This window comes from Thunnus albacares, chromosome 16 (genome assembly GCF_914725855.1).
Source record: "Thunnus albacares chromosome 16, fThuAlb1.1, whole genome shotgun sequence".
In the NCBI taxonomy this organism is placed as follows: Eukaryota; Metazoa; Chordata; class Actinopteri; order Scombriformes; family Scombridae; genus Thunnus; species Thunnus albacares.
Window position 1 is genome coordinate 27,287,057 of NC_058121.1, and position 25,260 is coordinate 27,312,316.

The 25,260-nt window shown below is 37.9% G+C and overlaps 1 protein-coding gene across 1 annotated transcript; it reads left to right on the top strand.

The window, feature by feature from the left end:
- Nucleotides 1–140: 140 nt before the first annotated feature.
- LOC123000009 (NACHT, LRR and PYD domains-containing protein 3-like) lies at nt 141–25,260 on the top strand. The gene is made up of 20 exons (XM_044377434.1): nt 141–296; nt 2,054–2,203; nt 3,299–3,418; nt 4,603–4,722; nt 4,955–5,032; nt 5,627–5,746; nt 5,979–6,056; nt 6,651–6,770; nt 7,003–7,080; nt 7,127–7,128; nt 7,678–7,795; nt 9,619–9,851; nt 9,935–11,729; nt 15,739–15,912; nt 17,103–17,273; nt 19,118–19,294; nt 20,093–20,266; nt 22,089–22,262; nt 22,616–22,786; nt 24,975–25,260. Exons 2-20 carry the CDS (start codon nt 2,073–2,075, stop codon nt 25,192–25,194), a joined length of 4,254 nt encoding a protein of 1,417 aa, XP_044233369.1. The 5' UTR covers nt 141–296; nt 2,054–2,072; the 3' UTR covers nt 25,195–25,260.

Below are 25,260 nucleotides of genomic sequence, written 5' to 3' on the forward strand. Positions count from 1 at the left end.
TTCTTCGTATTATTATTTTCTTAATGTATATAATCAACCGCGCGCGCGCGCGCGCACACACACACACACACACACACACACACACACACACACACACACACACACACACGTGTTTAAACTCACTTAGTTCCCTCAAATGGAGAGGGGAGGAGCAACAATGACCAGGCACGAAAACAAGGAAGAAACCCAATAACGGGAAGTGCTCGGTCAGTTACGTCAAATCGCTTCAGACTGTTTTTCGTCTGTTTAGACAACCCGAGCAGAACAAAGGGAGGAAAACTTAAGTCTGTGATATGGTGAGTGTTAATGCATCTGTTGGAGCTGGGAGGAGCACGGCTGGTTATTGGTGATATGAATAATAACGGGGCACCACCCGGAAACCAGGACCAATAACCACACTGTGTCATAAGAGGTCACCTAGAATGCGAATATCTGAGGGACATCAACATTCACAGGTGAACAAAGAAAGTTTGAGTTCAAGCTCTAACTCTCTCAATCAGTCACTTTTTACAATGAAAGAGCACAGTAATGACGTAAGGGTGGCAAGATGGCGGACGTGAGCTCTTCTTTTTTTGTAAAATTGCACCTGCATCAAAAAAGCACGTCATACTCAAGGGATTGCAGTTCACAACTGAGCAAAAAACCCCATAAATAAATATATTTAAAAAAAACACAAGTGGTCAATCAGGAATTAAGGTACATAGATATTCATAAAGGTACAGGGCCTTTTGAATGTACAACATTTTACACATTTTTTATATAGTTTTATCTCGTTTAGATATGCAGCAAATGTAGGAATAGTTTTTTTAAAAAACGACATTTGTGTATGAAATATTTTGCCAAAATAATTAAATTATTATTCCCAAATTCTATTTTCTTGTCCTCCAGTTGGAGACCAAACGTCATATTTTTATATGGTAGAATCAGAATACTTTGATCATTAGAGGTTATCCAATATTGAAAAACATCCCAAAAGGTCCTGTTTAATCTACAAGAGGGAAAAAGATCTTCTATGGTTTCAATATCTGAGTTACAGAAAGTAAAAATATTTAAATCTAAATTAAACCTTTGGTGTAAGAAGTCATTACATGGGTAAATCTCATTCATCATTTTAAAATGAACTTCTTTAACCTCAGGTGGAACTGGAAAGGAGAGGTAACAAGTTCTTAATTATAAAATTACTGGTGTATTCCTGGAATATATGTTCCCTCTTTAAAGATGATGGGAAACAAACTGAAGTGAGACTAGACCTTCATAATGTATTATTGCATTTTTTATCCAAAAAACTACATCCATCTATTACAAATGAGGTATTTTGTGGATTAACCACAGAGTAAGTCAGCATGCCTTTGATTAAAAAGAATAATTTCTTGCGTGATTGCCTTAATTACTGTGTTATATCGCCTGTTAATACAAGCAAGATTGCAAGCAAATACACATAAATAGCCATATGCTATTTATGCAAATAAAGTTATACTTATTCAAAGTATTCTGTCATCTGTAGACGTTCAAATTAGACATATTAATGCGAACGTCAAATTAGAGGTGTAGCCGCTTCTTAAAGCTGCAGTGACGTCATGGCTGTATTGCCATGACTCCAGGTGGTGTTGGTGCATCTCTGCCAATGAGAGACGAGAGTTTGGGTCTTCCTAGATTTCACACCAAGGTGCGAACTGCAAAAGCAGGCTGGGAGATGGAGTCTGTGAGAGCAGCATTTGGCGCTGCTCTTTTGTTTCAGCTGTTAAAGGACAAAAGCGGCCTTGTGATCAGGCTTAAAAGTTTACATGTAGGCCTGCCTTTGTCTGACCACATGGTTGAGGCCCAATACAACATTATTATTATTTTACTGTCAAACTCTCTAAGCCAGTTGTCAATCTGAAGACAAGTCAGAATTAATTTCTGTGGATGCAACGAGAAGGAAAGAAAATATGGTGCTAACTTGTTTGTGTGGGGTATTTGCTTGGTATTTTTTGAATGTGACTCTTGAACAAACTTGTTTCTCTTGAATCTTGCTCTCTGATCTCACAGTCAGTGTCACTGGTTTACCTTTCAGACTGACTGAAGTCCACAAGATGAGTGTTTGTGTGGAGGAGGAGGAGGACAGAGCAGAGTCTCCAGTATCTAGCTGTCTGTCTATGAAGAGTGACCAGTCCAGAGATGTCCCACTATTCTTCAGTAATGAACCTGGATCCTCAAACACAAAGTAAGAGACTTTAGAGTTTAGACTGAACTGAACATGATTATTAGATTTTACTAGCCACATTTCAATGCAATGAGTCCTCTGTCACACACACACACACACGCACGACTTATATTACATTGTAGGAAGAGTGAAAGTAAATGTATATAGCCTATACTGTAATGACTGGTTGAGCATGATGCCTCATCATCTCCCCTTGTTTGAAAATATCAAACTTGACAATTGTGGGTCTCAGTTGAGATTTTACTTTAGATGTAGTGGCTTCAGAGAAGGTTTTCTTTTTTCTAAGTCAGTGGCATGGGTGAAGGATATAGTTTCAAGGTTGTCCTTGGGTAAGTCTATCTCTGTGTAGGAAGTCTATTTTAGCTTCCATTGTGCTGACAGCTTGGCCTCAAACAGCTGATTTCCTCTCTTAACTTTTCCATTATGTCTAATTTATTGACTTTATCCAGGCAGCTCAGCTTCTGTTCAAAGAGTAAATATCAGACTGTATTCTGCATCAGGAAAGTCAGGTCTCTCTAGCAGCATTTGGCTTGAAAGTCTTTTCCTTTTTAGCGGCTGAGCCTGCTTTGGTGTTGAGGTATTTTCCACAGCTGTAGCCCGGACAGGTGTGCTGGTTAGTGATTCCATGTTGGATGGTAATATTAGCAGTTTCAAAAAGCGGGCAACATGAATTTGTGCTCTGCGCATGAGTTGATGTGTCAAGGGATCCAGATTTAACTTTTCAAGTCAGTATTGCCTAACTAGACATTGCTTTTTCGTCATAAAAACTCCTCATTTGGCATGGCGTGTGTCTCTCAGGTTTCTGCCTACATCTCCCACAGTTACTTCCTCCTGTTTGTTGGATAAATCCACAGTAACAGCTGTTTTAGGAGACTATTGAGCCTTTGTAAAAAAAATGAAACCAAACTGCATATTTGTGATTAACACAACAATGAGGTTTATGGATGCCAGCGTATTTCTTCCATCCTTCAATATTGTCTGCAGCGCTTGATGGTGACATCACTGCAGGGCGTCAGTTGAGAGTTCCTAAAATTTTCATCAGATAATTGGTCAGTAATTGACATGATATGAATAAAGACATGTTTGTGTTTGCAGAGGTCAGTACCACAGACAGAGAGCAGAGTCTCCAGTATCCAGCTGTCTGTCTATGAAGAGTGACCGGTCCAGAGATGTCCCACTATTCTTCAGTAATGAACCTGGATCCTCAAACGCTAAGTAAGAAACTATTTTTACTTTAAACTGAACTGGACATGATTATTAGAAATTACTAGACACATTTCAGTGAAACAGTTAGATACATAGGGTCAGATTCATAGAATAAAAAAAGACATTTTCACAACCAAAATTCACAAAGTACACACAAAGAATAAATAATTATAATATAATATAAAATATTCGTAGGCACACTAGGACGTGTCTCTTTTTATTTGAAATTCAAACTTTCGTTTGTATGTGGGTAAAAATTAAATATTCCTATTGTTGATGAGCTGTTGGAATTCAAAATTTACAGTCTATAAATGCAACCCGTTTGAAATAGTTTGCTGAGCATCGTCTAGTCTGCCTAAGCCAAAGACGTAATAGTTTGCCTTGTGATCCAGCAGAGGGCATTCTTAAAATTCACTATCAGATTGACCTGTCACTCGCTCTTTGACCAGTAAATAAACTAAGGTAATAAATAAAAATGGAGAAGGACATTAGTGAGCTAAGCCATGCTGATCAGATGATAATGACGCCAAAACATCTGTGAAGCAGTTTATGGAAGTATTTTGAGGGCAAAATTACCAGCAAAGATCAGAATGTTTGCCAACTCTTTTTTTTTTTATTGGCACAAATAACATACACAACATATCAAATATACAGCACATAAGTACTGAGGGTCATGTTATATGGCCAAACCTTCCCCTGGCTGCCAATCTTGACACACCACGGGATTGACATGTCATGACCAAATGAATCTAATTCCCCAAAATATATACCATAACATATACATATATACAATACATGCACACACCTACCTACGGGGGTGAGCCATATATTTTGCTTTAACATGTTATCTGGTTTATCTGGGGGGTGATACTGGTACTGCAGCCACTTTGCATTAGTGTTTTCCATGAAAATTGACATCAAGGGAAATAAGTCGTTTTTAGGTGGTTGATGTGGGTAAATTTTAACTTTCTCAAATATAGGGTGGAAGCTTTCAGTAATCTTGCTGAGAACCAGTGTTGGTTATGGTATAATTTTGATATGAGAGATGCTTTTAGGGAATAGTTAAATCCTTTTAGGCTCAAATGTTGATGTCACTGCAGGGCGTCAGTTGAGAGTTCCCTAAAATGCCTTTTTCATCAGAGAATTGGTCAGTAATTGACATGATAAGAATGAAGACATGTTTGTGTTTGCAGAGGTCAGTACCACAGACAGAGAGCAGAGTCTCCAGTATCCAGCTGTCTGTCTATGAAGAGTGACCGGTCCAGAGATGTCCCACTATTCTTCAGTAATGAAGCTGGATCCTCAAACACAGAGTAAGGGCCTGTTTTTACTTTAGACTGAACTGAACATGATTCACATAGTACACACAAACACAGAAATATGCGTACACACACGAGGGCTGTCACTTTTTATTTGAAATTCAAACTTTCGTTTGAATGTGGGGGAAAATTAAATATTCATATTGTGATGACCTGCTCAAATTCAAAACTTACAGTCTATAAATGCAACAGACTGTTTGAAATAGTTTTCCTTGTGATTATCCAGTTGTCTGTCTATGAAGAGTGACCGGTCCAGAGATGTCCCACTATTCTTCAGTAATGAACCTGGATCCTCAAACACTAAGTAAGAGACTGCTTTTACTTCAGACTGAACTGAACATGATTATTAGAAGTTATTAAACACATTTCAATCAAACAGAGTATGGCCAAACCTTCCCCTGGCTGCCAATGTTGACACATCATGGGATTGACAAGTCATGACCAAAAGAACCAATCTAATTCCCCAAAACATATACCATAACATATACACATATACAATACATGCACACACCTACCTACGGGGGCAAGCCATATATTTTGTTGTAACATGTTATCTGGTTTATCTGGGGGGTGATACTGGTACTGCAGCCACTTTGCATTAGTGTTTTCCATGAAAATTGACATCAAGGGAAATAAGTCATTTTTAGGTGGTTGATGTAGGTAAATTTTAACTTTCTCAAATATAGGGTGGAAGCTTTCAGTAATCTTGCTGAGAACCAGTGTTGGTTATGGTATAATTTTGATATGAGAGATGCTTTTAGGGAATAGTTAAATCCTTTTAGGCTCAAATGTTGATGTCACTGCAGGGCGTCAGTTGAGAGTTCCTAAAATGCCTTTTTCATCAGAGAATTGGTCAGTAATTGACATGATAAGAATGAAGACATGTTTGTGTTTGCAGAGGTCAGTACCACAGACAGAGAGCAGAGTCTCCAGTATCCAGCTGTCTGTCTATGAAGAGTGACCGGTCCAGAGATGTCCCACTATTCTTCAGTAATGAACCTGGATCCTCAAACACAGAGTAAGGGCCTGTTTTTACTTTAGACTGAACTGAACATGATTCACATAGTACACACAAACACAGAAATATGCATACGCACACAAGGGCTGTCACTTTTTATTTGAAATTCAAACTTTCGTTTGAATGTGGGGGAAAATTAAATATTCATATTGTGATGACCTGCTCAAATTCAAAACTTACAGTCTATAAATGCAACAGACTGTTTGAAATAGTTTTCCTTGTGATTATCCAGTTGTCTGTCTATGAAGAGTGACCGGTCCAGAGATGTCCCACTATTCTTCAGTAATGAACCTGGATCCTCAAACACTAAGTAAGAGACTGCTTTTACTTCAGACTGAACTGAACATGATTATTAGAAGTTATTAAACACATTTCAATCAAACAGAGTATGGCCAAACCTTCCCCTGGCTGCCAATGTTGACACATCATGGGATTGACAAGTCATGACCAAAAGAACCAATCTAATTCCCCAAAACATATACCATAACATATACACATATACAATACATGCACACACCTACCTACGGGGGCAAGCCATATATTTTGTTGTAACATGTTATCTGGTTTATCTGGGGGGTGATACTGGTACTGCAGCCACTTTGCATTAGTGTTTTCCATGAAAATTGACATCAAGGGAAATAAGTCATTTTTAGGTGGTTGATGTGGGTAAATTTTAACTTTCTCAAATATAGGGTGGAAGCTTTCAGTAATCTTGCTGAGAACCAGTGTTGGTTATGGTATAATTTTGATATGAGAGATGCTTTTAGGGAATAGTTAAATCCTTTTAGGCTCAAATGTTGATGTCACTGCAGGGCGTCAGTTGAGAGTTCCTAAAATGCCTTTTTCATCAGAGAATTGGTCAGTAATTGACATGATAAGAATGAAGACATGTTTGTGTTTGCAGAGGTCAGTACCACAGACAGAGAGCAGAGTCTCCAGTATCCAGCTGTCTGTCTATGAAGAGTGACCGGTCCAGAGATGTCCCACTATTCTTCAGTAATGAACCTGGATCCTCAAACACAGAGTAAGGGCCTGTTTTTACTTTAGACTGAACTGAACATGATTCACATAGTACACACAAACACAGAAATATGCATACGCACACAAGGGCTGTCACTTTTTATTTGAAATTCAAACTTTCGTTTGAATGTGGGGGAAAATTAAATATTCATATTGTGATGACCTGCTCAAATTCAAAACTTACAGTCTATAAATGCAACAGACTGTTTGAAATAGTTTTCCTTGTGATTATCCAGTTGTCTGTCTATGAAGAGTGACCGGTCCAGAGATGTCCCACTATTCTTCAGTAATGAACCTGGATCCTCAAACACTAAGTAAGAGACTGCTTTTACTTCAGACTGAACTGAACATGATTATTAGAAGTTATTAAACACATTTCAATCAAACAGAGTATGGCCAAACCTTCCCCTGGCTGCCAATGTTGACACATCATGGGATTGACAAGTCATGACCAAAAGAACCAATCTAATTCCCCAAAACATATACCATAACATATACACATATACAATACATGCACACACCTACCTACGGGGGCAAGCCATATATTTTGTTGTAACATGTTATCTGGTTTATCTGGGGGGTGATACTGGTACTGCAGCCACTTTGCATTAGCGTCTTCCATGAAAATTGACATCAAGGGAAATAAGTCATTTTTAGGTGGTTGATGTAGGTAAATTTTAACTTTCTCAAATATAGGGTGGAAGCTTTCAGTAATCTTGCTGAGAACCAGTGTTGGTTATGGTATAATTTTGATATGAGAGATGCTTTTAGGGAATAGTTAAATCCTTTTAGGCTCAAATGTTGATGTCACTGCAGGGCGTCAGTTGAGAGTTCCCTAAAATGCCTTTTTCATCAGAGAATTGGTCAGTAATTGACATGATAAGAATGAAGACATGTTTGTGTTTGCCGAGGTCAGTACCACAGACAGAGAGCAGAGTCTCCAGTATCCAGCTGTCTGTCTATGAAGAGTGACCGGTCCAGAGATGTCCCACTATTCTTTAGTAATGAACCTGGATCCTCAAACACAGAGTAAGGGCCTGTTTTTACTTTAGACTGAACTGAACATGATTCACATAGTACACACAAACACAGAAATATGCGTACACACACGAGGGCTGTCACTTTTTATTTGAAATTCAAACTTTCGTTTGAATGTGGGGGAAAATTAAATATTCATATTGTGATGACCTGCTCAAATTCAAAACTTACTGCAAAGAGGAATTCAGAGACTTGATTAAAGACTGTGCGCTCAAGTGCTTCTGACAGGAAGGGCAGGAGTGAAACCGGTCTGTAGTTTTCAACCAGAGCTGGGTTGAGTGTAGGTTTTTTGAGCAGAGGGGTGACTCAAGCTTGCTTAAAGGCGGTTGGGAAAACACCAATTGTAAGTGAGGAGTTGATGATGTGTGTGACCGCGGAATTAAGTGCAGGGGAAATATTCTGAAGCAGGTTGGATGGTATTGGGTCCAGTGGACAGGTAGAGGGACGAGAGTTTAGAAGAAGTTTGGAGACTTCCTCCTTGGTCATAGGGGAGAATGAGGACAGTGTGGCCCTGTTAGTTGGCAGCTGTAGACTGGGTTGGTCAGGCTCAGTGAACTGGTTACTGATAGCAGAGACCTTGTCAGGTTTTGCAAGATATCTTTCTCTTGCAGTCAGATCATTTTTAACGCGCTCCCTGTGGCGTGCCGCTTTTTCTTTGCTTGATAGTGGCATCTAAAATCATTGAAAGGGATATTTTAAAAATGTAATAATATATATACTCAGTGTTATATTAATGTGCATTTAATAAATATATTTAATATCTTTAATAAAAAAATATTATATAGTGTGTGTTTATAGTGTATAGTAACTATTAATGTACAATATCTTTAATATCTTTAATGACATACATTTGTATATCTCAGTTTATCATGTTTATTTAATCAAGAAAGGACATTCTTTCTGGTTGCGCCACCTGACTTACTGGTTGCGCCACCTGACATTTTCTATTATTTCCCAGTTATTCAGGCATCTACTTGGACACCTATTTAACCTTTTGACTTTGCTAGCTAGTTCATTCATTCATTTTTACAATACAATAAAGAGTTTTATATTAAAACAACTTTTTCTTAGTTTTATATTGGTTGTACCACCTGACATGTAAAGAGTACAAGTCTAACTATGAAGAGAAAAGCTATTTTTTAGCAATATATGACAGAGATTTACATACCTTTCACTCATTAGTCAAGGTCATTTGGGATCCTTTAGATGATGCAATATCCTGTTCACTCATCTCTCTCTTCAATTCAAAATAAAAGTTGTATGAATGCAGTTGCGCCACCCTGACATTTCAGATATACAGATTTCCGGACAAAGTTGTTTTTAATATTCCAAACAATTTAAGAACAATTAAACTATTAAACTTTGTTTATTTGAAAGGTTTTCAATATAACATTATGCCCCCATATTAATGTTATATTAATTCATATTTTAAATTGCATATTTAATACATTTCATATAGTGTTAACTTGCTCGGACGGTTGTCCTACCTGACATTTTGAGGGTTTGAGATGGAAAAACATAAAATATATATAATTTATATGATAAACTGGAAATATGTTCAAATTAAATAGGTTTCATAGAATAAAATGATGCTTATTATGAATCATTTAAAATTATTTAAAACCAAAATAGTGCCCTTGGACACAAAAATCAGCATGTCACGTCATTGACCCGTATGTGTATGTGTGTATATATATATATATATATATATATATATATATATATATATATATATATATATATATATATCATCAAAACACAAATGACAACTTGTGACCATGACATTTAAATTGTAAAGAATTGCTTTTTTACAGAGAGAAGAAGAGGAGTGGTGGTTCTGTGGAGGAGCAGCAGTCCTGCTGTTCTTTGTGTCAGGAAGTCCTGAAGGATCCAGTCTCTAACAGCTGTGGACACTGGTTTTGCAGACAGTGCATCACATACGGAGACCAGTCTGCTTCATCAGGAGACACCTCCTGTCCCCAGTGTGCAGAAAGGTCCAGAACAAGACCTGGACTGCAGACAGAGAGTCAAACCAGCACTGTGCAAAGTAAGACTGATTGTTTTTGTGTTTGTAATAATGAATAATTGTCAGATTGTCTTTGTTTAGTCTCACATTTTTCTCTTTTTTAGTGATTGTTGCTCTCCGGGAGGTTTCAGATAACCATAAGATCAGTCTGAGGAGGAGATGTGAATGTGTGACTGAAGGAATTGATGAAGCAGGACATGAAACCCTCCTCAACAGGATCTACACTGAGCTCTACATCACAGAGGGACAGAGTGAAGAGGTTAATACCCAACATGAAGTGAGGCAGCTTGAGACAGCTTCCAAGATGGAGACCCTCCATGACACTCCAATCAAGTGTCACGACATCTTTAAAGCCTTACCCGACCAACAGAAAGACATCATCAGAGTCGTTCTGACAAATGGCGTCGCTGGCATTGGAAAAACCTTCTCAGTGCAGAAGTTCACTCTGGACTGGGCAGAGGGTTTGGAAAACCAAGATGTCAGTCTGGTGATTCTGCTTTCGTTCAGGGAGCTGAACTTGATCAAAGATGAGCAGTACAGTCTCCTCATGCTAATCCATGTTTTCCATCCAACATTACAGAAGGTCACAGCAGAGAATCTCACTGTCTGTAAAGTTTTGTTCATCTTTGACGGCCTGGATGAAAGCAGACTTTCACTGGATTTCAAGAATAATGAGGTTGTGTCTGATATCACACAGAAGTCATCAGTCAGCGTGCTGTTGACAAACCTCTTTAAGGGGAATCTGCTTCCCTCGGCTCTCGTCTGGATAACTTCCCGACCTGCAGCAGCCAATCGGATCCCCCCTCCCTGTGTTGACAGGGTAACAGAAGTACGAGGCTTCACTGACGCCCAGAAGGAGGAGTACTTCAGGAGGAGATTCAGTGATGAAGAGCTGTCCAGCAAAATCATCTCACACATAAAGACATCCAAGAGCCTCCACATCATGTGTCACATCCCAGTCTTCTGCTGGATCACTGCTACAGTTCTGGAGCACATGTTGACTAGAGACCAGAGAGGAGAGCTGCCCAAGACCCTGACTGACATGTACTCACACTTCCTGCTGGTTCAGACAAAGAGAAAGAAGTACAAGTATGATGAGGGACATGAGACGAGTCCAAAGGAGCTGACACAGGCTGACAGGGAAGTTCTTCTGAAGCTCGGGAGGCTGGCGTTTGAACATCTGGAGAAAGGAAACATCATGTTCTACCAAGAAGACTTGGAGCAGTGTGGTCTTGATGTCACAGAGACCTCACTGTTATCAGGATTTTGTACAGAGATCTTCAAAAGAGAGAGTGTGCTCTTCCAGAAAACAGTCTACTGCTTTGTTCATCTGAGCATTCAGGAGTTTCTTGCTGCAGTCTACATGTACCACTGTTACACCAACAGCAACACAGAGGCACTGGAGGACTTCCTAGGAAACTATTCCAGTGACTCATCCCTGGATATCTTCCTGATGGGAGCCATGGATAAATCTCTGCACAGTGAAAATGGACACCTGGACCTGTTTGTTCGCTTCCTTCATGGCCTCTCTCTGGAGTCCAACCAGAGTCTCTTTGGAGCCCTGCTGGGTTGGACAAAGAACAATCCAGAAATCATCCAGAGAGCCATTGAGAAATTGAAGGAGATGAACACTGATGAAATCTCTCCTGACAGAAGCATCAACATCTTCCACTGTCTGATGGAGATGAACGATCGCTCAGTACATCAGGAGATCCAAGAGTTCCTGAAGTCAGAGAAAAGATCAAAGAGAAAACTCTCTGAGATCCACTGCTCAGCTCTGGCCTACATGCTACAGATGTCAGAGGAGGTTCTAGATGAGTTGGACCTGGAGAAGTATAACACTTCATGGATGGGACGACTGAGACTGATCCCGGCTGTGAGGAACTGCAGAAAGGCTCGGTAAGTCCAGATGTGATTATCAACATAATAAAGCTGCCTTCTCATCTAAAACTGTCAGTATTACAGTAATGATACACACATGAGTAGTGCTTCACTACAAGGGGGGAGGGGGGGGGAGGGGGGGGCTGTCATATGAAATACTCAAGACACTCATCAGCCAGACATTTCTCCGTTCTCCATTAAAGAACAGCAGAGATTGACTAAAATGAGAATTGTTAGTCCACCTTAAAAGTCAGTCCACCTTAAGTAAGCCTGGTCAGGTTAGGCTAATGTGTTGTTGCTAACTTCGGGGCTTACCCCCTTCGGTAGATGGGTATTTTCTTGGTCTTGAGGAGCTGCAGCATTTGTTAACTGATATACTGTAGCCTGTACTGTACATTTACTGCCAGATTGACAACTTAATGCTAACCTTTTCCTCTGCTCCACTCGTATTCACCGTCATTTTTCTGCCACTCGCTCAACTACACATGCTCATTTACACACTCACTGCACACACACACACAATTGGCCCAAACACAATTCCACAGTGACTTAGGGTGTTATTGTGCTTGCACAGTGTGCGAGTGAAAATCATTAGTAGCCCATTGATATTAATGATCGTGTGAAATTTTTGCAGCAGTGTTCACAATGGGGAAACACTGGAGTTCGTTAAAATACAACACTTGTCTGTGGCTTTACTTTGCGAATAAAATGCAACATAGATTCAAAATGGCTGACTTCCTGTTGGACTTAAGGTTTGGCTCCAAGAGGCTTTTTTTAAGTCTGGAGATTGTATATCTGCCTGCAAAATTTCATACATACACATCAAATTTAAAGGAATGAAAATTGCTGCCTAAAATCCAAAATGGCTGACTTCTCGTTGGTCGAAAAAATTTGAAAAAATATGTACTATGTCAAGAATTATGAGAGCAATGAACTGACCAACTTTCATGAACATCAAAGAAACTTTATTCCAAAATGGCCCTGTGTTTGGGGGCGCTATGGAGCCCACTGGCCTCTCCTGAGCCCAATCACTACAGAACTTTGCAATTTTTGCCATTTCTGATGTTTGTCCCAATTTTTGTGAGTTTTCGAGCAACCTAAGACCCTCAAAAATGCAATATCCTTTCCTTTTGTTTTTATTTAGAAACAATAGTCAGTTTCCAATACACCAAAATTTACCTGTGCCATACCAAAGATCATCAATTGACATATGACCTTATTGTAGTCTCAAACACATTTTGTAAAAAGTCTTTGAAAACAAACAAAATACAAAATCATTCAATGTGTTTCACAGGGCGCCTAGAATTCCACAACCAAGAAAAGGTATGCTGGCATGAAATGTCACTTTCCCTTTTCCACTAATTCATCCAGTAAAAAAGAGATATTTTGTGTCCATTTTTTAAGGGTTTGGCATTTCCTTTTGATGAAGTCCACTATTTTGTCTAGCCACACAATTAAGCACAAATAAGAACAAATTAGATGGTTAAACACTTCACCTCACATTCAATGTGAGGGTTTTGGATCCGTCTCAGGTAATGTCCTTTAGCCAACTCCTCATCATCGATGATGTTGTCTGTAGACACTGGCATTTAATTCTGGGAAAACACATTTCATAAAACTTGTTGTCAGTTAAAGGTGCAATTTTCCAAACCTTTAAGTTGGTAACTTAGAGCTGACTTTCCCACTAACCCATTAATGTTCAGTTTATTCATCAGTTTTCCAGAACAGAATGTATCTTGGATCCAAAAATGCATATGTTTGAATGATCTTATTTCCTTGTGTGCTTCTTACTTGGACAGGGAGTATAGAAAGGATGCTGTCACTATTATCAGCCCTTTTATGAGCACAAGTTAAAATGAGTGTGATGGATCAACATTCCTTGGGCTGTCCTCTTGGTTTGATAACCTTTTCCTTTTCCCTGATGTGTAAAACACTGGGATGTTTGCAAGTCATGCGCCTGTGGCAATCCTTGTTCTTGTGCCCTGTGCAAAGGCAACCAAAGCAGGCTCCTTTCTCCTATAGAAAGTCCAGCTTTTACCGATGTGTTTTCTTTTGCCGCTGTGGGCAATGCCCCAATGTATGCCCATAGTTATAGTACAAACAGGAAGTAGGATTTTCTTTGGTTTGATTTTCTTTTGTAGATGATATATTTTGCTGATGCACCTGTATCTTGGTGTTATCTGGTTCAACCATAGTGACAGTAATGGCAAAACTGTGTCCCCTTGGCTTGTGTTATGACTTGATTGTGTTTCAACCTTTACCAAGCAGAGTGTCCTTTATGTCACCAAAAGACTGGATCTGAAGCATAGCTGACCTGTTGCTCAATGAACTTGACACTGTCAATGAGACAAGTTCTTAATTGTCTCTGTCCAAAATTTCACAGGACTTTACTATCCAATTTTTCTCTGGGTTTTCAAATTTGAGTTTTCAAATTTGCTTGTGTGTTTAGCTCTCCCAAGTATTGTAGTTCCTTCATAGCATTGGAACATTTGCGTATGAAAAGTGCATAAGCTTGGAGTCCTCTAATGTCCTCAGACTTGACCATTGGCCTTCCACTGATCTTTTCCATGTAGGCCGCTGTTACCTTTAATCCATATCCAAAATCCTCCTTGAGCAGATGCGTGGCTACATGATAACCTCTCTCTAGAGTCATGTGAAGGCAGCTGCATACAAGATCCCTTGGCTGTCCCCTCGTAAACTGCTGAAGATAATACAGACAGTCCCCCTTACTTTTAGTTTTTGCTTCCACGCAATGCTCAAACACCTTTATAAATGTTTTAAACTGCATAGCATCTCCATCAAAAACCGGAAGTTCCCAAACAAATACACCCTTCCCTTTGTGCTCCTTCAGAAGCTCCGCCCCCCCAAATTCATAGATGCACATATATTCCAAGGCAAAGACCAGAAGAGAAATATGGCAGTATCCAGAGTGATGCGTCAGCTGCACAATCACTTCTGTTTCTCTCACAAATTATCATGAGTGGAAAAAAATTTGGTCTCATGTGAGCACATCAGTCCATCCACACTCACTGCCTCTCTGCGGCCTCCCACTTCTCACTCAACCTGCGTTCAGTGTCTCTGTCCACAGAAGCAGCTGACTGTCAGATGCAGCTCCCAGGGAGCTGAGAGGACAGCAGTTGGACAAAATGTCTTCACCAGGCTGACTGACAGCAGAAATGTACTGAACCAAAATAGTTTGCATGGTGGCTCCATGGGATGAAATCAACGGTGTTTGTATTTATTGGTTCATTGATATGGTTAATAAACTCAAATCACATATACAGTGGGATATTTGTGTGATGTAAACAGCTGCCTTCTCAGATTACACTTCATTAAATGCAGCAGAAACAGACTCAGAGTGTAAAAAAGCAGGGGGTCTCCATGAGATTGTCTTGGATTCAGTGTGGATTGACACATTTAATAAAATGGAAGCGTATCTGATCCGTGAGAAAACATTTTCCATGTGAATTGGCCACAGCCTCTCTCTCTCCAGTTCCCCAGCCCTCCCCCACCACTCAATGGGTGCTGGAGATGGGAGACTGTCATGTCCTCAAACAGACAGCTTGCTCTGATGACTTCCCCCTGTCATATGCACAAACACCAACGTCCCATGCTGATTGCTCTGGAATAGTGTTGTATGGCTCACTCCAAGCCACTGTATTTACATGCCCATTTACAGAGCCAGTGGTGTGTATGTACACCAGATTTTTTTTCAGCGCACCCACAGCACAGACAGCCAGCAGACCATGAGGAGATATTCACTGAATTTGACAAAAAGTGTATTGGATCAGAATTGCTAACTCAACCGTTAGCCTCTTTTTTTATTTTTTTAAAAATTAAAGTGTACTCTTTTAAAGACACTGCAACACAGCATACCCTGTCCCTTACCCAAATCCTAAACAAACATGTTCAGTTTTTACTCATCAACATGTTTCCACTTTGTTTTCTACTTTTCTACTGTTAAGTGATCAAAATGCATAGTAAAGTGTTTGACTTTTATTTTTGATTTTATTATTATTTTTCACAGACTTACTCACTGTGGACTCTCAGAGATTCACTGTGAAGTTGTGGCATCAGCTCTGAAGTCCAACCCCTCCCATCTCAGAAAACTGGATCTTAATGACATTGACCTGCGGGATTCAGGAGTGAAGGTGCTGTCTGCTGGACTGGAGAGTCCAAACTGTAGACTGGAGTCTCTGAGGTCAGTTCATTGACTGCTTTCCACAACAAAAGTTTTAGATTTAGTTTGATTAATTTGTTTTTCACAAATCACAAACACTGTTCAAAAGGGACTAACATCTGTAAGAAAACAGGTGGAAATATCGGACAATTCTCTGTAAGAGCAAATTCATTTTTATAATTTTTGATATGTTTGTGATACTCAAAACTGTAAACCAAATGAAATAGTTCAAGTTCAAGAAGTTGAATGCATTTTCAGGAATAACACACACACACACACACACACATATATATATATATATATATATATATATATATATATATATATATTCACTGTTTGTATATATATATATATATATTAAAACTCTCATACAGGCCTACATAGACAGTAAATCATATTTCTAAATGCTGTTGGTTCTTGAGTTGTGGACAACAACGAGACGTCACTTCAACATGTGCATGATGCTTCCCGTCAGAAAGTGAAGTTGCACCACCAGTAAACAGGAGCATAAATATGGCACTGCATGAATATTTGTAAAGGATGATTCTAGGTTACATTTTGGATTAGGAGAACATGTTTCTCACTGTGCTCACTGCACATTTGATCCAGTTAAAGAGATGATTCAAGGTGTAGTTAGGAGTAGTGGAGTAAAGGTGAACAACTTCTGGGTAAACAGTTCCTCTGAGATTAAAAAATGAAAGAATGACATGGATAACATACAGAAGACGGAACACAGAGTCAGCCTTGTGCGAATTTGGCACTGATCACAATCAGTCAGCATTGATGATGAGAGAAAATCTGTGGCTAGAAATAAAAGCCTCAGAAGGAGGAAAAACCCAAAAATATTTTTCGGTATTTACTCAAGTTCTGTAGTGTTTTTAATGAAATTACATATGATTCTTACCATTTACAGGAAAAAGATAAATAAAAGTAATGCACAAGCTTTTTAATCCAACATGTTTAATTTGATCAAGGTTAGCAGCATTTTATGGATCAGTGTTGACATGAATAGGTGTTTGAATGTTGTGGTGACATTTGGATGATGTTTGTTGAAGGCTGACATTATGATGATCCATAATAACACAATAACAAAGTTACTCTGCTCATTTTAGGGAAAATCAACATCACAATGTTGAATTATACATTTAAACCCTGAACACATCTGATGGATTGTAATGGATTTTTATCTACATGATTTGTTCTTTATTCAGATTGTGTCGCCGGAGTTTGCCAGAGATCAGCTGTGCTTCTTTGATCTCAGCTCTGAAGTCCAACCCCTCCCACCTGAGAGAGCTGGATAACAACTACATGCTACAGGATTCAGATGTGAAGCTGCTGTGTGATTTTTTGGAGAGTCCACATTGTAAACTGAAGACTCTGAGGTCAGACACCATTTTTTACTTCTGTGTTGAGATTAATATGATGTGAAAGTTGTGTTGACACTAAACTGCAGACATAAAGATGATGTTTATGAGGTAAAATCCCAGATTTAGACATTTAAATGTTGTTTTCAAATATATAAATACTATTTGAATATTTAATTTTGAACCATAGTTAACACTTCAAAAACATACTTTCAAACATTCAAATCCTAGTTTTAATCTTTACAGTTTTGATTGGATTTGACCACATAGATCTTATGCTGATCCACATTAAGCATCTTGTGGAGCTTTATATCTAAAACATATTTAATATAACATTAAATATCCAACACTCGCTAATTGACTCATAACATCTTAAAAAATTGATCTTTAACTTAAATTGAACCTTTATATTAATTCAAATCAAAACAAAGACATTCACATTGTCCTCATTATTAAACAATAAAATACATTATCTGCTTGTTCCAAACCTTTATGATGATATATGATGATTACATTGACTGAAATATCAAAACTAAAGATGACATGGCTTTTATGGCTTCATCATTCCATAAAATAGAAATTGTAGATGTTTGGAGAATAAATATGTTCATATTTCTCCAAAACCCATCCTGACATATCTGGTATCTTTGTAAACTTTTTATATTTGAATAGAATCTGAAATAAATGTCAGTGTTTTTTACTTGTGTTTGGCTGAAAAATATGAGTTGGTATAGATAGTCACTGGTGGAGCTGCAGAGTTTTAGAGGTAAAGTCACAACATCTTTATTTAAGTAGCAGCATGTTGTCATTAATAGTAATGAAAGCTCTTTTTCACTGTTTGTATTTAACAGTTTTTAACCCGCGTCTTGTTGGGTTCAGGTGTTTGGAGTTTCCATTTTCTAAACTTATACATTCTAGCAGCGTTGAACAGATTATGAAAGACACTTGGCCATATTTTCGTGGAGGCACAACGACCAGCGCAAGCAGTGCCCTGACAGTTTGGTATATTCCTGACCTTGAAACTTGCTTTGCTCGTCTGTGTGGCATTTTGCCGCAGAGTGCATGGTGCACAAGTTGGAGGAGAGGTGCAGACAGGTGGGAGATTCATTCAAATGAAGCAGTGCAAAGCCAGTTGTATTTTGGTGGAAATTTGGTCCTAGTTGCGCTGAAAACAGACGTCTCAGAATCATGTCTATTTGTGGCGCAACGTCAATTCGCTGCTGTTTTGGTGATTTTATCAACAGGATCAAACTAAACACTGTTGCATAACATTCATTACTAAACTATGTGCCACTGTACAAGGTGAGATTCATTAGAATTATTGCTGAAATAATGTCGGTCTGATATAATCATATAAATGGCTTCACCAAATTAATTTCTTTATTTTCTAAATAAATTCTATTGTTATTGCACTAACTAACTGAAGAAAAAAACTACTCCATGTCTTTGGCTGCAGATTTGTGGGGATGTGTGTTCATGTTGTGATGCTCTGAACCATCAAGACATTTCCTGAAGAAAAGCTTTCCATTTGTTGAGCTGTTGTTTATGATGTTTAACTGTGATTGGCACAACTGTTTCAGATCTATGAGAGTAGTGATGTTACTGGCTGAGAGAGTATTTAATAATCACCACACCTGCTGATCTACAGTGTAGTCATCTTCACCCAGTCCTTTTGCACATCGCGCTGCTGCACATACATGAACCAAAGTAGCAGGTGCACATGGAGATACCCACACAATCCATGCACCAACAGACCTATCACCTTGCTATTGTCATTGCACTTGCGTTGTTAAAATAGGGCCCTGAAAGATTTCAAGCAGGAACATTGTCTTCTAAAGTGACATAATTTATTATTTATTCAGATTGGGTGGCTGTCGTTTGTCAGAGATCAGCTGTGCTTCTCTGGCCTCAGCTCTGAAGTCAAACCCCTCCCATCTGAGAGAGTTGGATCTGGCTAACAACGAGCTGCTGCAGGATACAGGTGTGAAGCTATTGTGTGATTTCCTGGAGAGTCCACACTGTAGACTGAAGACTCTGAGGTCAGACACCATTTTTTACTTCTGTGCTGAGATTAATATGATGTGAAAGTTGTTTAAATGTTGTTTTTAAATATTTAAATACTGTTTAAATATTTAATTTTAATCCATAGTTAACACTTTAAAAACATGCTTTTAAACATTCAAATTTTAGTTTAATGTTTACAGTTTTGATGGGATTTGACCAAATAGATTTTATGTTGATCCACAGGGAGCATCTTGTTGAGCTTCTCATTTAAAACATATTTAAAAGTCCAAAACTGACTGATTCACTCATAACATCTTAAACACGATCTTCACCTTACATTTCACCTTTATGTTAATTTAAATAAGGACAAAGAGATTCATGTTGTCCACATTATCAAACAATGAAAAATACATTCAGTATCTGCTTGTTCCCAACCTTTATGATATGTGATGTTTACACTGACTGAAATATTAAAACTAAAGATGACATGTTTTTTATGACTTCATCATCATCCATAAAATGGAAACATTGTAGAATTTATATGTTCACATTTGGGGTGGTAGTTTCTGTAATAAAAGACTCACAAACCAGGAGATGTCTTCCTGGATTTAATATTACACTTGCAAGTGGGTACAGTACCAGTAACAGACACAGAGAGCTGTTTGAGGTAAAGTATAAAGTTATGTTCTGAGCAGTCCATTATTATACTCTCAGCAGATAGATATAAAAACTTCTACATACTAAACCTTCTTCAGCCCTGAACAGATTATGAAACACTGAATTATTTCAAGCAGGAACATTGTCTTCTAAAGTGACATTTATTCTTTATTCAGTCTGTATCGCTGTAGTTTGTCGGAGATCAGCTGTGCTTCTCTGGCCTCAGTTCTGAAGTCAAACCCCTCCCATCTGAGAGAGCTACAGCTGAGTGACAACGAGCTGCAGGATTCAGGAGTGAAGCTGCTGTGTGATTTTCTGGAGAGTCCACACTGTAGACTGAAGACTCTGAGGTCAGACACCATTTTTTACTTCTGTGCCGAGATTATGATGTGAAAGTTGTGGTGACTCTAAACTCCCGACGTTAAAATGATGTTTGTGAGGTAAAATCCAAGATTTAGAAATGTAAATGTTATTTTCAAATATTAAAAATACAATTTAAATATGAAATTTTAAACCATGGTTAACACTTTAAAAACATACTTTCAAACATTCAAATCTTTGTTTTGATCTTAACAGTTTTGAAGGAATTTGACGACCTGTTCGATCTGATCCACAGATTTTATGCTGATCTTGTTGAGCTTCATATTTAAAACGTTTAATATAACATTAATAACCAACACCGGCTGATTCACTCTTAACATCTTAAAAATTTGATCTTTAACTTAAATTGAATCTTGATGGTAATTTAAATAAAAACTAAGACATTCACATTGTCCACATTATTAAACAATAATATACATTCAGTATCTGCTTGTTCCAAACCTTTATGATGACATGTGATGTTTACTCTAACTGAAATATTAATGTCATGATTTTTATGGCTTCATAATTTCATAAAATAGAAATATTGTAGATATATATTTTATCAGTCTGCATCAGTCCGATGGGCAGACCGTAGGACCCACTTCCTGGAAGTAAACTATTTTCCTCACTGTCACTGTGTTAAGGTTTTCTTTTAATGATACCTTTAACATCTCTCAACACAAAAACAGGAAAGTGTCCTTGATAACTCAACAATACGATGGGTTAATATTAAAGCCATCAGTTTTAATTATTTCTCCTACAATTCTGAGAAAGAAAGGGTTTTCGTTAGGTTTGGATAGTGGAACACTTAGGAAGTGCATTGTGTTGTGGGCAAATGTGGTGCATTCGACTCCTGTTTTGGGCTGTCTGCTATCGGTGGACTTCATTCCATTTCAAATTGCTGCCGGTCGGCTGCAACCCAAACCTGAGAAGCCTGAAAAAGTTACATTTGATTTGCATATTGTGTAAAACATTTTTTTTTCTTTAACACAAATCGCAGCTTTCATCCTAAGTACAACCTTTCCACAAATCCTACAAAATGACTGACAGAGTCAGTCCAAATGCGCCAAGTCCACCCACAACACAATGCCCCTCCAATGCTGTGTGTGTATGTGTATGTGTATGTGTATGTGTATGTGTGTGTGTGTGTGTGTGTCTGCGTCTGTGTGTGTGTGTGTGTGTGTGTGTGTGTGTGTGTGTGTGTGTGTGTGTGTGTGTGTGTGTGTGTGTGTGTGTGTGTGTCTGTGTGTGTGTGTGTGTGTGTGTGTGTCTGTGTGTGCCAACATTTTATTCTGGCAACTTGGTTGTTTTAGTTTAGGTGTAGCTGTGGTGTTTCTAGTTTAACAGCACCATGCTGGGCAGGTGTGTTTATGGTGTTTGTGTGTTCTGAAAGACATTATGGCATGGATATAAAGTCACACAGCTGACAGCCTATTAGCCTAGCATGCAAATCCCACCTAAATATATGGATGAGACCATATGTTTGCAGACATCCATAGATAGAAACAGATAAAAGAGCAGGCAGAGTTAACAGATAATCAGAATAGGTATAATTAAAATTTTAAAAAATGTGTCTTTTAAATCAAAATCACAAAATTTTGCAGCATGTTGTCGTTAATATTAATTAGAGCTCTTTTTCACAGTTGGTATTTTACAGTTTTTAACCTGCATCCTGTTGGGTTCAGGTGTTTGGAGTCTCCATTGTTTGAATTTCTACATTCTAAACCTTCTTCTCTAAACAGATTATGAAACAATGATTTCAAGCAGGATAATTATCCTCTAAAGTGACACCATTTATTCTTTATTTAGATTGGGTGGCTGTTGTTTGTCAGAGATCAGCTGTGCTTCTCTGGCCTCATCTCTGAAGTCCAACTCCTCCCATCTGAGAGAGCTGCACCTTAACTCCAATGAGCTGAAGGATTCAGGAGTGAAGCTACTGTGTGATTTTCTGGAGAGTCCACACTGTACATTGGATACTCTGGGGTCAGACACCACTTTTTACTTTTGTGCTGAGATTAATATGATGTGAAAGTTGTGGTGAAACTAAATTGCAGACACTAGGATGATGTTTATAAGGTAAAATCCACTTCAGATTTAGACATGCAGATGTTGTTTTCAAATATTTAAATACTATTTAAATATTTAATTTTAAACCATTGTTAACACTTAAAAAACTACCTTCAAACATTCAAATTTTAGTTTTAATTATAACCTTTTTGATGGGATTTGACCACATAGATTTTATGCTGATCCACACTCAGCATCTTGTTGAGCTTCATATTTAAAATATTTTAAATAATTATCTTCTAAAGTGATATCATTTATTATTTATTCAGATTGTGGCACTGCAGTTTGTCAGAGATCAGCTGTGCTTCTCTGGCCTCAGCTTTGAAGTCCAACCCCTCCCATCTGAGAGAGCTGGATATGAGTGACAAGCTGCAGGATTCAGGAGTGAAGCTGCTGTGTGATTTTCTGGAGAGTCCACATTGTAGATTGGAGACTCTGAGGTTAGACACCATTTATTACTTCTTTGCTGAAATTAATATGTGAAAGTTGTGGTGACACTAAACTGCAGACATAAGAATGATGTTTATGAGTTTAAATCCCCTTCAGATTGACATTCAGATGTTGTTTTCAAATATTTAAATACTACTTAAATGTTTAATTTTAAATCATAATTAACACTTCAGAAACATATTTTCAAACATTCAAATTTTAGTTTTAATGTTAACAGATTTGATGGGATTTGACCACATAGATTTTATGCCGATCCACACTGAGCATCTTGTTGAGCTTCATATTTAAAATAATAATTAATATAACATTAAAAATCCAGCACTAGCTGTCTGACTCTTAACATCTTAAACATTTGATCTTCAACTTAAATTTAACATTTATGTTAATATAAATAAAGACAAAGACATACACATTGTCCACATTATTGAACAATAAAATACATTCAGTATCTGCTTGTTCCAAACCTGTATAATGATATATCATGTTTACACTAACTGAAATATTAAAACTAAAGATGTCATGATTTTTATGGCTTCATCATTCCATAAAATAGAAATATTGTAGAAATCTGGAGAATTAATATGTTCACATTTCTCCAAATTCTAGGCTGACATATTTGGTATCTTTGTAAACTTAAGGATGTTGAGTAGAATCTGAAATAAATGTCAGTGATCTTTGGCCACAATTTCACACATTGACCATAACAAGTCCAGCCAATTACTTATGTTTGGCTGCATAACATGAGTTTGTATAGATGGAGTCACTGGTGGAGCTGCAGAGTTTAAGAGGGGAATTCACTACATCTTAATTGAAGTAGCAGCATGTTGTCATTAATGGTAAGATCATTCTAAATGTTCTTATCTCTGAACAGATTGTGAAACACCGAATGATTCTAAGCAGGAACTTTCTTTTCTTTTTTTAAATTGCAAGACAAAAGAAAAAACACTAACAGATAACACAACAGTTAGTTGTTTGTTGTTTTGTGATATAAGTGTGTGTGCATATGTCTATGATCCACAATGTCAGTCTGAAGGGTGAATGAGTGAGAAAAAAACTAAATAAATGTATATTAATGCTAATACTAATACTAATCCTACTTTTGCCACTATTATTATTATTATTATTATTGTTATTATTATTATTGTTGTTGTTGTTGTTATTAATAATAGTAATAATAATCAAGTCAGTGGAGGGGTGGGGGGTGGGGGAGGGCTGGCTATACATCCGTCTCTGCCACTGGCAGTGAAGTGGCATCGGGGCACCGTCAGGGTGCTCTAGAGTTGGTCACCAGGGTCAGGTTGGCAGGGTCCACAGGATTCCACAGGATTTTGTTATTATTGATATGAATTTAAACTTTTTCAACATTACAACCATCTTCGATTTCAAATGTGTGTATATATATATATATCTTAAATTTTGTTTTATTTCAGTTATCAATTTGTTGAAAAGCATAGGTAGACTGGACCAGAAGTGTTTATAGGACTCAGCAGGGAAGCCATTGGGCCCTGGTGCTTTGTTATTTGGCATAAGATTGAGGGCAGTGAGAAGTTCATCCTGTTATTGGTGAATCAAATATGCTGGTTTGTTCTTTATTAATTTGTGGTAGGTCAATGGTGTTGATAAATGAGTTGATGTTCTCTCAACTTGGGTCCTTTTCTGATGAGTATAGATTGGTGTAAAAACTTCTGAAGATTTTATTTATCTCTTCAGGTGAGTTTGTGTCCTTAATAGTGGAGCCTGTTGCTTTTTCTTTATTTTGTTTTATTTGATTTGCAAAGTATTTACCAGATTTTTTTATAGTAGAAGTTTTCTTGTCGAAGTCTCTGTATCAGGAATTGAGTTTTCTTTCATTTAGTTTGAATTTATACTTTCTTAGTTCAGTCTGTTCCACTTCAGCTTCTTGTTCCTTTTCCTTCCTGTGTTTATAAATGAAGAATGAAATTATTTTGTGTGTTTCTTGTAATAAGCTTGTGTGGGCTTGTAGTTTGGCCAAGTGCTTCAATATTTTTATTTTTTTTCCCTGAGAACCAATTCCACAGATACTCCAGGTTACAAATATGAGTGATGAAAGGATTATCATGAGGAACCTGACATTAATGCTGATATAGGTTTGTGTATGTATGTGTGTGTAAGGAACTCTGTCTTCTATATTATACTTTTTCTTTATTCTTTATTCAGATTGTGGGACTGCAAGTTGACAAAGATCAGCTGTGCTTCTCTGGTCTCAGCTCTGAAATCCAACCCCTCCCATCTGAGAGAGCTAGACCTGGATGAAAACAGGCTGCAGGATTCAGGAGTGAAGTTGCTGTGTGATTTTCTGGAGAGTCCACATTGTAGACTGGAGGCTCTGAGGTCAGACACCATTTATTACATCTGTGCTGAGATTAATATAATGTGAAAGTCGTAGTGACACCAAACTGCAGGCATAAGGATGATGTTTATGAGGTAAAATCCCAAATGTAGA

Coding starts and splice junctions, on each gene's coding strand:
- LOC123000009 (XM_044377434.1), top strand. CDS start 2,073: ATGAGTGTTTGTGTGGAGGAGGAGGAGGACAGAGCAGAGTCTCCAGTA. Junction 7,796..9,618: donor CCTGGATCCTCAAACACAGA/GTAAGGGCCTGT, acceptor GCTTTTTTACAG/AGAGAAGAAGAGGAGTGGTG. Junction 11,730..15,738: donor AGGAACTGCAGAAAGGCTCG/GTAAGTCCAGAT, acceptor TATTTTTCACAG/ACTTACTCACTGTGGACTCT.